At 39.0% G+C, this 14,251-nt stretch overlaps 1 protein-coding gene across 1 annotated transcript in view; it reads left to right on the top strand.

The window, feature by feature from the left end:
- LOC110377379 (paired box protein Pax-1) overlaps positions 1–13,064 on the top strand; it is a 28,839-nt gene extending 15,775 nt beyond the window's left edge. The window contains exons 2-5 of the mRNA XM_021336263.3: positions 8,769–8,925; positions 9,978–10,110; positions 10,467–10,712; positions 11,021–13,064. Of these exons, the coding sequence (XP_021191938.1) occupies positions 8,769–8,925; positions 9,978–10,110; positions 10,467–10,712; positions 11,021–11,113 (629 nt within the window). The 3' untranslated portion in view covers positions 11,114–13,064. The remainder of the gene's footprint in view (positions 1–8,768; positions 8,926–9,977; positions 10,111–10,466; positions 10,713–11,020) is intronic.
- The last annotated feature ends 1,187 nt before the right edge of the window (positions 13,065–14,251 follow it).

The raw sequence follows: 14,251 nt of genomic DNA, 5'->3' as shown, positions 1-14,251 counted from the left end.
TATGGTACCCAGTAACTGTCAGCGAGAGAACGTCAAAGGCGCGTCGTAAATTACCCGCCGAAAGAAAGATGTTTCCCGCCTTATGATACTCTATCCCCCTTCCACCAGTCACTGCTCAAATGCCTTTGTCCCTTTTTAGAAGCAATTAGTAATATTTCAAAGAAACGATTCGATTTTATATGTGTAGTGTTGTGTTTTATTGATAGTTTCAGTTATCGGTGAAATACAATTTTAATTGTTTTTTTTTTATTCCTATTTCCTATTTTATTTATACCTCGGTGTAATTTCAATTGAAAACTTGTCTAATTTTTTTATGAAAAAGTATTGTTGCGATTTTTGTAGATCTAGAAAAAGCCACAAAACAAGTTATCATAATCGTCGAGTAACCTTTTGCCGAGAATTCTTGACGCCAGCAATATTAAGTTCTGGGTGTCATCAGTTGTAGGTGGTTAGTAGACCTGTGAAATCTCGTCATCAATTTGATGGTATTTATTGCCAATTTTAATTTGCTCTTTTAAATTGTAATAAAAGTGGAGAATACAAAGATTTCTTTATGCAACATATCAATAACAACCATCGATACCGACAAATCATAACTCATCACTAGTGAAGCTCCTAATATGTAGATGCTCCCTCCCAGTCGTCGCTATCAGCGCGTCATTTTCCACCGCATTACCATCAACGCGACAATGTACACTATGTTGCATACATTGCGGGTCTCACGCGTGTCGGCGCATTCGACACACGCACTTACCCGCCAATGTGCGCGCTGTGATGCCAACTAATCGGTTATGGCGCAGAACTGATATTTGTGTTGCTTTCCCTTTACACTTTGTTTCATGTATGATGATTTTCCGGATTTTCCTAAGTGCATCACCTGGGTTCATTACTTTCAGTTTATTATCGCCTCTTTAAGGTATCAGTTTTAATGAAAGTTATGAAATTCAAACTGACACAAGGGTTAATATCGCCTATAATGTCTGAATGTTCTACCTGAAAACTAAGTTTTGCAAATTATCACTTTCGAAAATTAGGTGAAATCATTTATTCAAATTCGTAATTTGCAAAACATGTGCAGGTAATATCATACATAGTGTAAGTCAATCTACATACCTACGTATTTCGTGACGCTATAGTTTGCACTTTTTTACAAATACAATCTACACCTACTCGAGTCTTTATTTTCCACAACCAAACAAGTCCTTAGTTCTAAGATCATAAAATATCGTACAAAAAAGAAGCAAACCCACAGCAGCAGGTTGATAGCGCGGTGTATGTGACATTGTGTACCCTTTGATGTGGCGTCAGCCGCCGACCGTGACGGACGTTCGCCGAACCAACAAAAACTGCACACACGTGCGCCTGCGCAGACGACGACAGTTTGGGTGGTATGACTGAAACGTACTACTGAAGGTTAAGAGTCGAAATGACAAGTTTTTGGCAATTATAACTAGGTATAATGACTGAATTTTAACTTAATAGTAGGTACCTACTATTATAGTATGTGTCTTTTTCTGTGTCTGAATAAATGTTTTATCTATCTATCTATCTAAGTAGTAGAGACCAAAACTGCAAATGAGTAATTTTCTTTCTACAAAGTCATTCAATTGACAAAATGGGAACTAACATTTCCCAGTGTTTAGAAAATATTAAAGGATTTTCCACCTACCTACCTACTCTACCTAGGCACATATGCAATCTATATGCAATCTGTTATACCGCCTACTTGGTCAAATTTCGCTCATTTGTGACTTTCTTAACATCGACCCTCTTGGCGCTAATAAATCACAAGTTATGGCAAAAATCCTCAATAGCTAAGACAATACATCATATTTGTCCATTGTGAACTGATGACAGTATACTCACACGTGTCGAGGCGTGACTGTCCCGCCCCTGAGCCCGGACACCAGCTGATCACGGCCTGTGTCGGCTTCTTGCATCTTCATGACTCAAGTTACCATCATATTGCTAGATAGGTAATCAAATCGCGATGAACATGAACATTCTAAGAAAGACTCTTGAACATCGCAAAATCGATCGAACAAAGAGAGATTTCTTTGCTAAAAATCTATTCAATTTAAACACGTTCCTATGTACGGATGGCGTGTTTGTGTAAAGGTTAGGGAGTAAATGACACGACCATTGATGAGTGAATTATTAGAAGATGACATGGTTTTATATCCTCTCTCTCACACCTACCTAAGTAAGATCGAGGGTCCTATCAAGTTGAAAAAAGGATTTTCTTTCCGAAAACTCTTCTTTAGAAACCATCTAACTTCTTCTCCAGAACTCATAATTTATAATTTCGTAGTTCTAAGTCAGTAGCTGCCCTATAGTCCACAGTCGGCACTTCAGTAACTTTGTGTAGCGACAAGTGCGGCGCATGTGTCGAGGCGGAACCGGCCACGCCCCCCGCTTTGATCTGCCGCCATTGGCCGCCACATTGTAATTACGTGACCACGCTGTCACGGGTCGCAGGACTCGGGGGCTGATGACCTTTGACGGTAGTTATTAAATCAATGCTAGATTTGTCTGTCTATTGGACTTTATTGATGGTATCTGGAGTCGTATTGAACATTGACCTTTGTTTGTCCAGTGATTACCGAAATTATTCTAGGGTACTTATTTAACTTATGCAGTCTTTGATTGAGCGAATAACTCGTAAACAGTGATGGCTATAGTTCTTCAAAGGATTAATGTTCACATGCTACCTTAAGGATCAAGTGGATCAGGTCATTAAGTAGATATTATGGAGTTTTTTCGTTCTTATGTAAGAAAAACTTCGAAGAAGTTCCACTTAATGTCTTATTTGGTAAACATTCATGTAAATTAACAAACAATATAAAATATTCTAGAAAATAAAAGACGCGCAATAAGTATGACAGCTGCAGTATGAGTCTAAAATTCGAATAAAATTATTAATTTATGTGAGCAATGCTGCTGAAATATTTAAAATTTTATTTCATAAATCTTGATTCAGGGAATAATGTACTCATCCAGAATAATCTGTCAATCATCACAATGCAGTCGTTATATTAATCTCTTAGGTAATAATCTCATATTTTATGTAACCTGCAGAGGCTGCAGAAAATATGTCATGACTTTCTCACGAGAATTGTGACTTTTCAGATTATGGCCGTTAAACGTAATATGGAACTTCAATTAGCACGTTTAGCTAAGGTAAACGTACCAATAGTCGTCGGATTTCGGAAATCACTGACTTTGAAGCGCTACTGTGTGTTAAATATTCAATAGAAAATGAAAATTTTTGCATAACGTGATAGAGTATTTATTCATTATTCTAATTAACTAATGTTTTTTTAATCATTTTGATGGGTTTATATACTTATTAAGGCAAAAGTAAAAAAAGGGCGATTTGTACCAATAGTCGTCTGATTTGTACGGATACTCGTCAAATTATCCCAGTACTCGTCAACTTTTAATGCTAATGTAAACTCTCTGCTCTTGAACATAAGGTTCAAGTTATGTACATTTTTTTGTGCTTGAATTTGTTAAGCATACTTGTGCTTTTGAAACATCAGGTAGGTAGATAGATAAAAAACCAAATTCCTATTTAGAATAGCAGGTCATTATCTGTTAGAAGAGCAGGTATTCAATAAAACAGATACATAGTTGCATTTTAATTTATATTCCTATCTATCAAACGCTTGGAATCACAAAACCAGTCTATGTATAAAATATCTATTTAGTTATCGGCACGAATTTTGAGCTCTGACCTACATCTGCGCAGAAGTGATTTATTAGCAAAGAACCAATCCCGAGTGACCGCTATGACGCGATGCACTGCGGGCCAATCTCCGCTTTAGCCCGTCCCCGCGCCTCACTTCATACCACAAAAGGGACCCAATAAATACTTCTGCGCAGGAGTAAGTCAGAGCTCAAAATTCGTGCCGATAACTATACTAATATTATAAAGCTGAAGAGTTTGTTTGTTTGAACGCGCTAATCTCAGGAACTACTGGTCCGATTTGAATATTTCTTTCAGTGTTAGATAGCCCATGTATCGAGGAAGGCTATAGGCTTTTTATCCCGGTACGGGAAGTAGTTCCCACGGGATGCGGGTGAAACCGCTGGCAGAAGCTAGTATGTTATATCTTTTTATCATAATAACGATGCAGTCATGTGCATATTATGTAGCACGAGTAAAATAATTACTTTTAAAATATTTAAATTGTGAAATAAAATAATTAGTATTCACAAAAAATAAAAGCCACATTCATTCATATAGCTTATCGCGAAATAATTACTAACATTCATAGATATGTAGGTAAGGTTGTCATTCATCAAAACTTCTGAACTGCTTAGCGCATGCTAAGTACCATTTGCAAAAATCTCTATAGACAGTTTAAACTGTCTACTGTCTTAAAGGTATCAATCATGATTAGGTACAACTAACCGTTCAAACTCAATAATAATAATATCTAATAAGCCCGTCAGGGCATCTGGGGTGGATGACGGGGAGTAGCGGCCCCGCGGGGCTATATATCCGAGTGCTCCGGGGAGAGTATACTGTCCCTCATCTCCGGCCTGCTGGAGTGAAGGTCTCCCGCCTCTTGGCTTGCCTTCATTGGCCGACCAGAGTGGAGTCGCTAGAGCAGGGTTAGCAGCCCTGCTCGGAGGGTAGGTGCCTCGTGGTAAGTGGCGAGTGGGCCGGTGATGCTGGACCCACAGGGAGCGCGTGATCTGCGTTTAAAGTCCGCCGAGGTATCCTCACCCCCTTCAGCCGCTCATGTACCTGTTGCCCTCTTGTTGCGACTTAGCAACTGATTCCCGGGGGCCCAGTAAGTGAGGTGGCGAGTCTCCACCTGCCATTTTAACATGTATTTTATACATTGTCATCGGCAGGTGCCATAGTTCCTCATCATCATCATCCTCCGAGCCTTTTTTCCCAACTATGTTGGGGTCTAACCGGATTCAGCCGAGTACCAGTACTTTACAAGAAGCGACTGCCTATCTGACCTCCTCAACCCAGTTACCCAGGCAACCCAATACCCCTTGGTTAGACTGGTGTGAGATTTACTGACTTTTGACTACCCGTAACGACTGCCAAGGATGTTCAAGGATAGCCGGGACCTACAGTTTAACGTGCCATCCGAAACACAGTCATTGGTGTCATTGCAGGATATACTTAGAAAGTACATACAAACTTAGAAAAGTTGCGTTGGTACTTGCCTGAACTGGAATCGAACCCGCGCCCTCATACTTGAGAGGTTGATTCTTGGCCCACCAGGCCACCACGACTTTTTTCCAGGTGCCATAGTTCCTATAGTTTCCTATATCCAATCAACATCCCTCGCAACGCAATAGCCCAAGTAGTTTTCCTCCATAGTTAGCAATACTTTAGCACAGAACCGGAGATTGTCCTTGGGTTCATTTCTATAGTATATACAGGGATAATCGTCGGTTTTGTGTCACCATTTCATTAAAGTTGTCTTAAAAGGGCGTTTTAAATTTTTTTGCTGCATCTGATGTTGTGTGTGGGCCCTTGATTTACAGCTTTTATGACTTTTAAAAGGCCCTCTTGCTTGTAGTTTCTTTCAGTCATGATCTGCTATTAAAATTACGATCATGCAATCACTAAATACAGACAATTTTAAATAAAAAATCTTACTTAAGATTACTCTTTACCCTCTTTATCAATATCGAATACGACAAGCAAAGAAGTGACAGCGATGGAAGCTATGTCATCTTAGTTTTAAAACTGATTTTAATATTTTTGCGTCAAAACTAGTTGAATGACATAATTTTTATACAGGCGCTATTAAGGCACGTTAGGAAGACGCGGTACAATACGCATAACGAAATGCAGTTATTTCGAACAAAAAGCATAGTGTAAGAACAGTCAATTTTTGTTTGCCACAAATTGTAATCCAAGAGTAGTAGAAACAAAGGCTAGTGCTAGACCTACTTGTACCCAAAGCGGTAGATCTTAATCAAATGGCGAAGGCCTACAGCGGCCAATATATACCTGAAAAAGCACACGTAGAAAGTGCATACTTATAGAAAACAGGGGACTTAACCATTAAGAAACATATTAATTGAATCGAATAACATGACTGTGTACGTGCATCTAGAACCAGCAGAGTAAAATTTACCCCTAACAAAAAGCTTAAAAGAAACGCAGTTTTATGAACAAATGTAATCTTAACCTTAAGTATGTTTGTTCTAGACAGTTATCAATTTTGTAAAAGTCCCGATATTAGCTATTTATTCGCATTTTGTACTGTAAAACACAAAATATCCTCATTATGACGAGTTTAGGTGCAACTTTTGAGCATGTCCCAGTAGTCGTCATAATAATTGTAAAATTGACGGGTTTTGGGTCAAATGGGAGTTTTGAAGTACCAATAGATGTCACATTAAAAATATATATCTTCTATGTTAAAAGTATTGCAAATTGCATATTACATCGCTAGCAAATAAACTTAACTATCTAATTGAACAAAGAAACATACCACAGACCCCACTGGAGTTATGTAAATCAAAACACAAAACCACGTGCTGAGTTTCACTTTTGACAGCTGAACTTCACGAAAAAACGATTTTGTTAGGGCACACTCGTTTGAAATAACATATCTTAGAAGCCGTGACTGTTAAAACCCCGTATTGTTATTTCAATTGTGCAATATATTATCAAGAATATGTTGATATATAAACCGGCCCATTTTAAGTTCAGTAGAAAATAATAATAAAAGTTTTAAGATTAATTGACGACTATTGGGGCATGACGACTTCACCCGCGTTTACCTTATAAGGTTTATATAGGTACCTAAATCCTATAGACTATTTCAGTTAAGACATACTTACTGGCGTCTACTTAGGTGTAAACTATATCCGCCCATCCATGTACAAACCACGACGAGAGTAGCTTAACCTCGTATATCAATCGATCGGCACAGCCGTAATTCAGCGGCGAGGTGTACAGAAATAAGTGCACGCGTATAAATAATCCGGTGACGCGGTATTCCGTCAGTTGCGCGTGCGCCGCAACAAGACAGCGACGCGGGCGCACATTAGTCAAGCATTTTGTTCAGTGCTCCGCTAATTTGTAGCTCGACGAGCGAGGAGTGCTCGCTTTATTTGCTCTCCTGTAGTTTGTCACAGATATGCCCAGCGAGGATAAATAATGAGCTCGCTTTTGGTCATTTTTTGATGTATTTAGGTGTGGAGACTACACTCACGGTACTTATTTACCACATCTCTTGTTGATTGGTTTATTTTCCTATAAGTGTAAAACTTAATCGAAGGGATCGTACATTATAACAGTTCCTCTACAAGTGGCAGCAGCAAGCTTTGATAATTTAGAATTCGTTGTAAAATTAATAGACAGGATAAACATATTGCCCAAATTAACTAATAACACGAATAAATTACACTGGCATAAATGAAGATCACAGAATAACTTAACGAAACCAACTTTAATTAATAACCATTGCCTAGCATCATTTCTATAAATCAGCAATATCGCTTCGTTAATTATAACCCCCTCGCAGCTGCCGTGATAAATGTTTTCACAAAACTGACTGAAAATTATCATGAGCAGTGTAGGGTTACAGTCATTTGTTGTTGAGTGTCTCAGTGTCACCGCAACGTGACGGATCGAGTCCATCGGGGTGACGTGACGGCCCACCGTCTGACGTGACGTGACGTGTCGGACGGATGCAACGGGAGCTGCGCCTGAGCATGACAGCTGTAACTGAAATAGTTCGATGTTTGTTATTAAGTGTAATGTGATATGAATATTATCTTTAAAACATTTTAAAGTTATTAATTCAATGATAATATAATAAAAAGGAATTAAATGCAATTCTGCTTTTAAATTGTTCATGTACTAAACTCTAAATAATTTTGGGATAAGTAGTGAAAAGTGAAAATTTAGAGGCACTCTTAAAGCAACGTTACGCTTTTAAAAAAAAGTCTGATACATAGTTATATATTCACATTGTTTAGCTATATACAACCACAGAATATAATATCAAACGGAGTACCTATAATATCTTAGAATTTAACAAGCTAACGTTTTACGACAGCGGTGCGCCCGCGCAGGTGTCAAGTGTCGACACAAAATGACGAGTGTCGGCGGTGGCGACATCAAAGTGGGTGTCGGGTGACACTCGACCCTTTGACTTCATTATGAGCTAGACGGGCTTAGGGTTATGTTGTTGAAACTATGACTTACTGGGTGAAACTAATTAATAATAATCAATGCAATAGAAAGTAAGATTTAACTCTTGCCAACCCCAAGTAAAATTTGGATAAAGTCATGACGATGATGAATTTTTGTTGATGGGATGATGTGTATCGAGTGTGTAAAACTTGTTTCTTAAAATAAATACAGCCTTACGCTACCTTGCAAAATGGCAGTCCTTTCAATATAGCTTTAGACTCTACAAGAAGAAGGGTGTAAATTAATAAGATCACGACACTAAAGACAGTAGTCGTTTCTTACAAGTAAATATCAGATGTTTTATTTTGACACTCAAACAAAGTCATCTAAATAGATGGCATACCTGTCGGGGGTGCGGAAGAATGCTTAGGCGATACCCGTGCCCTCGACACAAGGTAATTGGTGGCAACACTGGGTGGGTTTTTAGCCGGTAAGAGTCCGGCACACCCCCTCCACCGACCCCAGGTGGAGGGTAGTCCATGAGGATTTTCCCCCTGTTAAAAAAAAAACTTGGCAAATTGATTCGCATTTGTTTTTATGTTATTCCTCATATAATTAACTCTTATCCCATTGTCCACAGACCCCAGTGCCGCCGGCATGGGCAACCCCGGCGTGGCCGGCACGGGCACCCAGCAGTACGGCGAGGTGAACCAGCTGGGAGGAGTGTTCGTCAACGGGAGACCTCTGCCCAACGCCGTCAGGCTCAGGATAGTGGAGCTCGCGCAGTTGGGGATCAGGTGAGATGGACTGATGGTACCTCTTTTGAAACTTGCTGTCTTAATAGGTACAGGCCATGTGTGACCAATTGAGAAAGGGGATTATCGGTGTACTGTGGGATGTATTGCTGGTTAGCAACCACATGACTGTAAATGTATACAACCGAGAGAAATGAGTCAGTGTCAGTGTTATAGAAAAGTGTTCCTGCTATGTAATACAATTTTAGTGAACTCAGATGTCCTGAAATTCGTCTTCCTAAATTTTGGTTTTCGTGTCTACGAGAGGGAATTAACATTGATAAAATTATCTGTTTCTTTAGATTTACAATCGCATATCAATGCGCCAAGATACGCTTTACCCAATTTTCTCTTATTATTACTTTTTCCTGATAATTTACCGTAGGTATCTTTAAAACAACTTTTTGGATTAGCTCGTCAATAGCGTGTTAGAGTTTTCTTATCTCTTGATTATCAATCGCTTACTCTTTAATAAACTCTATTGTAATGTTCAAAATTGTGTCTTATAACGAATACTGATTAAAGATACGGATTTTGAGTAACACATAATAACAGTGAAATTGCATATTTAACACGGCAACACTAGGTATTTCCATAAAACGATGTAATTTAGTAGATAGTGATATCTCTTAATGTTATGCGTTAACATTTTCTATTTTCGCTCTATCAGGAGATCAGCTATTATTTCTTATCTAAAGTTTAATAACATAAACTAATATAGTGTTTATGTAACCTTTGATAATCTGGAATTAAACGATAGTAAGTAACCTTTCTCGATATAAGTTAATTTAAAACGCTGGATCTAGGAGTAGTAATGTACTCAGAATAAAACCGTTTGGTTTTTCTTGACTACATTAAGCTGATGTTTTATACCTACTACATATTTAGTTTTTGCCAAAACTGATAAATTCACTTTATCTTTTACGACTTAAGGTTTGAGAATGGTTACCTACATAAATTGGCTGCAGTTTTAGTTTATTGCGTGAATATATCTACAGATTACAAGCATAAGTAAGATCGTTGAGTAGAAATATAACTTAGTTGCTTGTCCCCAGGCCATGTGACATCAGTCGACAGCTGCGCGTGTCCCACGGCTGCGTCTCCAAGATCCTGGCGCGCTACCACGAGACCGGCTCTATCCTGCCCGGCGCCATCGGCGGCTCCAAGCCCAGGGTCACCACTCCTAAGGTCAGTACCTCTAGTATACTCTTTAGTGTTAGATGTGTTAGATGTCTTCTTGTGTGTAGTGACTTCTTTGGCACATCTTCAGCTACACTATTCGTCTAGAGGCGTTCAATTGGGATGCTAATATTTACCCCGTTTTCTCGAACCGTGAATTGATTTAGAAAATGCCTTTTAGTGCAAAGCTGCTTATTAGAAAACTTGAGGTTAACTATCTTGATTATTGGGTCCAGTAGGCGACAAGTTTCACAACTTTGCATTGGGAACTGGCTAGTTGAGCATATCAGGTTAGGTTAAGTACCTACCTATATTCTTGGTGCATACGCATGCCCGCATATCTAAATCCATTTGTCGTTTGCTAGGTGGTATCATACATAAAGCAGCTAAAAGCGAAGGACCCTGGGATCTTCGCGTGGGAGATCCGCGACCGGCTGCTGGCGGACGGCGTGTGCGACAAGTACAACGTGCCGTCGGTGTCCAGCATCAGCCGCATCCTGCGCAACAAGCTCGGCGGCGGCGCGCTGTACCCGGTGCCTCCGCTCTACCCCGTGCCTCCGCAGCGGTGCTGGCCTCTGCACCAGCCCTATGACTACTATGTTTATTTACAGGTAAGCTGATTATGTGTCTTGTTACATTCAGATTTTCTTAGGTAAATGTGTAAAAAAGACTAAAGTTTTTGTGCAATACGATACGGTGGTTCTATGGTTATAAAAGTTTGATCTTCTTTACATTGAGAGTAGTAATCGATTGAAGATTTGTAGATGCCAGTGTGGTTATGTAAATTAGAAAGCTTTGAACTCTAAAGTTTTCTGCAGACAATCTTTTATTTTGAGTAGCTACCTCAACGTACTCCAACCTTTTCTCCTATTGTACAACTTCTTTCAGTCCAGTCCTAACAATGTAGTTTCCTCCCCAGGGTCGGCAGCACACGGCAGGCAACCCCCACGCGTTACCGCACCCTCACCAGCAGCCGCCGCCGCCGCACCATGCGCACGCGCACGCGCTCTGACACGCGCGACTCGCCACCAACCACGACCGGTGATCATCACGCCTTGTGGGCTGATCATCAGCTGTGATGTGATACGTGGTACGTTTAGTGGTGACAGGACACTCGTGCGACTGAGATTAGTAGCGTAAGATAGTCATCACTGCACGACATAAAATGTTCACTTAATAATAATGTTGTGAATGTTTCGTATTTATGAGTTTCTGCGGAATGTGGTGTGATTGTGGAGTAAGCAATTTTACCGAATCCGAAATTAGTGATACATTTATGAAAATATGTGTGAACATGAAAGATGCAGAAGCTCATAAATATGAAAATAAATCTCACAAAATATTCTGCATAATGACAGCTGGTCAGAAAATATGAGTGTGATAAATGCAGTTTATACTTCAGTTGAAATCTCTCCAGTTAGAAGTGCAGGGTGATATAAAAGTGAAAACTGATCTTTTAGTGATAAATAATGATAGTTGTTGATAAAAAGTATTATATTATTATTGTAAATACGTTATCACGTGTAAGATACATAGATTTTATATTTTCACGCGAGGATTAATGTCACAGATTTATTTAAAGAAGGCGGAGATAATAAACTGGTAGGAAGATTGTTGAATGTTTAGCTGAATAGATAAGGATTAATTATGCCATGTAATGATTACATAATGTACTGTAATCTGGTGAGATAAACAGAAATAGCGTGTGAGGTCACTGCAGTATAAGCGTCCGTCGGTAGCGGCTCCGACGGATTAGCGTTCAGCTTAAACCTAATTACCAATGTGTAGATTAATATCCTACGTCACAATGATAAGTGTCGCTTTTTTATCAAAACTAATTAATCTCCATCAATTATTCAATCAAAACAGCTTGCAATATTTCAGCCTGACATTCGTTCTCCGACGGAAAACTAAAGAAAACTGCGTGGTTATCCTCCTTGACTTTGTGGTTTCGGATAGTTACACTTTGAAAGTTCGCTGTTCATCATCATCATCATCATCATTAGCCTATCGCAGTCCACTGCTGGACATAGGCCTCTCCAAGTGCACGCCACTGAGATCGATTTTCGGCTGTTTAGGTATTCATTATAATAACTTGTAGGTTACTTTTATTCTGGTAGGGCAAGTTATTCTATTGAGATACCTATGGATGAACCTACATTGCCCAATAATATTCGTTATCTCTGAGTTGCTTATAATTTGTGATGTTAATCCTCAAGTGGTTGTAGATATTACATTAGTTAGGGAGTAAGCGAGCGATGTCAACTATTTATGTAAGTGTGCGCGCAAAGATGTAAATATTCTCAATAATACGACACACATGTACTTATTCTTATACATAAGTACCCTATGCTAATAGTACAGCATTTTTATTTTCTTCTTAAAATATTTCAAAACTAATTATTTGAAGTGAATAGTTTGATAAATAATCTAATAATTTAACTTTCCAAAAGCAGAACGTTATTTGTAAGTGAAATTCAGGATTTTCTTTTGTTTTGATATTCTGCTGTTAGTCTTTTTTCACCAAGAAATCAATTCTGCAAACTTGATGTGATACCTATGTCAAAATAATGCTGCAATGATGTTCACAACATCCAATGTGCCTTGCCATACAGTTACTGAAAACTAAAATTTTCTAAAATATTCATTGATTCATAGATTAATAGAAAACTCTATTTCTCAAACACTACTTCTTATTTTGTCTAACTTAAAGGCATTTGTTTAATCTGTTTGGGATCACAAGAAAGGTATTTCATTATTATATTCAAAATAGTAAGACTTCATGTATGCTGATCGCGTGCAGATTAAATAAATGTGCCATTGTGTCTTGGTACTGCCTTCATGTTAATATAGGTATTTATAAAAATATAAATCTGTACAAACTAGATGTTAAACTACTCGATATTATTTAAACATAGCTTTATTGGTCAAAGTATAGAAAATAAATTGGTTTGTTCATACAATATGTTGCCTTTCTTATTTTATCCCTTTCAGGAAACTATTTTGATTTCATCTTGTGTGTTATTTTTACGTCGTACCTACTTGCTATTGTAATCTTAATTGCAAATAAACCAAAATAGAATATGAAACGAAATCAATAATGAACGTCGAGTGTAATATTTGAGCAAAAAGTCGTCCGAGCAGCCCTGCGTCCGTCATAAACCGTCCATTGATTAGGGCGCGCTCACACCGGCCGCCGCCGCCGTCACAATGCTCCGCAAATAAATCCTCTATTTTGAGTGGCGAGCTGCGGTTTAATTACGCCTGTACAACGTGATATTTCATTAAAAATTCAGTGGCTAATTGAATGGCGCGCACAATGCCGCCACTGCGCCGCCCGACGCTCGCCGCGCGCACTCGCCGCGTCCCGAATCGACTTTACAACCGAAAACAATAAACGAACGGATATTGGTCGCGTACAAATATTCGTATAGCGTCCCTCGGACACGAATTACCAATTAAATCCCTGCTTTGTTTCGAATTTAATACTACCTAATCCGAAAATTTTACTGTATTAATAACAAAATTTTATGATCGCGCTCGAAAATGCGCGGGAGCAAAAAATATGATGGCGACGGGCGCGCTGTTAAAATGACATTTGACGCCGACCACGTCCGCGCACCGCCCGCCGCCTGCGCCTGCGCAGGGTCACACACAGCGAGCTCAATTATCGGAAGTCAGTTCTTGGTAAATGCTTTCAGAGCAAGACCCAATAAATAAATCCGCCAGCTTGGCTAAAATTTGCAAATGTCAATAATGTGCAGCTGTTTTTCAACACCACTACGGATATAAAAACAGCTCCATACTTTTTTTCAACCAAGAGTTAGGAAAAGAATTAGAACCGTTAAGAAGATAATATATATGTGGTAATTATCTACCTGTACAGTGTACAGTGTACCTTCTTTGCTAACATGACTTCTGTATGATGTACCTATTTAGATTGCTCATTCCGTTGTGACTCCCGGCGGGCTGTATAAAATCTAATAGGAAATAAGCAGACCTTAAACAATGAATATATAAAATATTCACGTACGTATTTTAGCTGAAACAGGATCTCCTTAGGTTATTTAGAAACCTGCAAGTTCTTTACTTAAAAGGCGGTCGGTGGTCAGCCCTGCAGCAGCCGTCACGTGATGGGGTCAGAACGTAA

The sequence above is a fragment of the Helicoverpa armigera genome, chromosome 20 (genome assembly GCF_030705265.1).
Source record: "Helicoverpa armigera isolate CAAS_96S chromosome 20, ASM3070526v1, whole genome shotgun sequence".
Taxonomy (NCBI): domain Eukaryota; kingdom Metazoa; phylum Arthropoda; class Insecta; order Lepidoptera; family Noctuidae; genus Helicoverpa; species Helicoverpa armigera.
The sequence above is the reverse complement of the archived record's forward strand: the minus strand, read 5'-3'. Positions and strand labels throughout refer to the sequence as shown.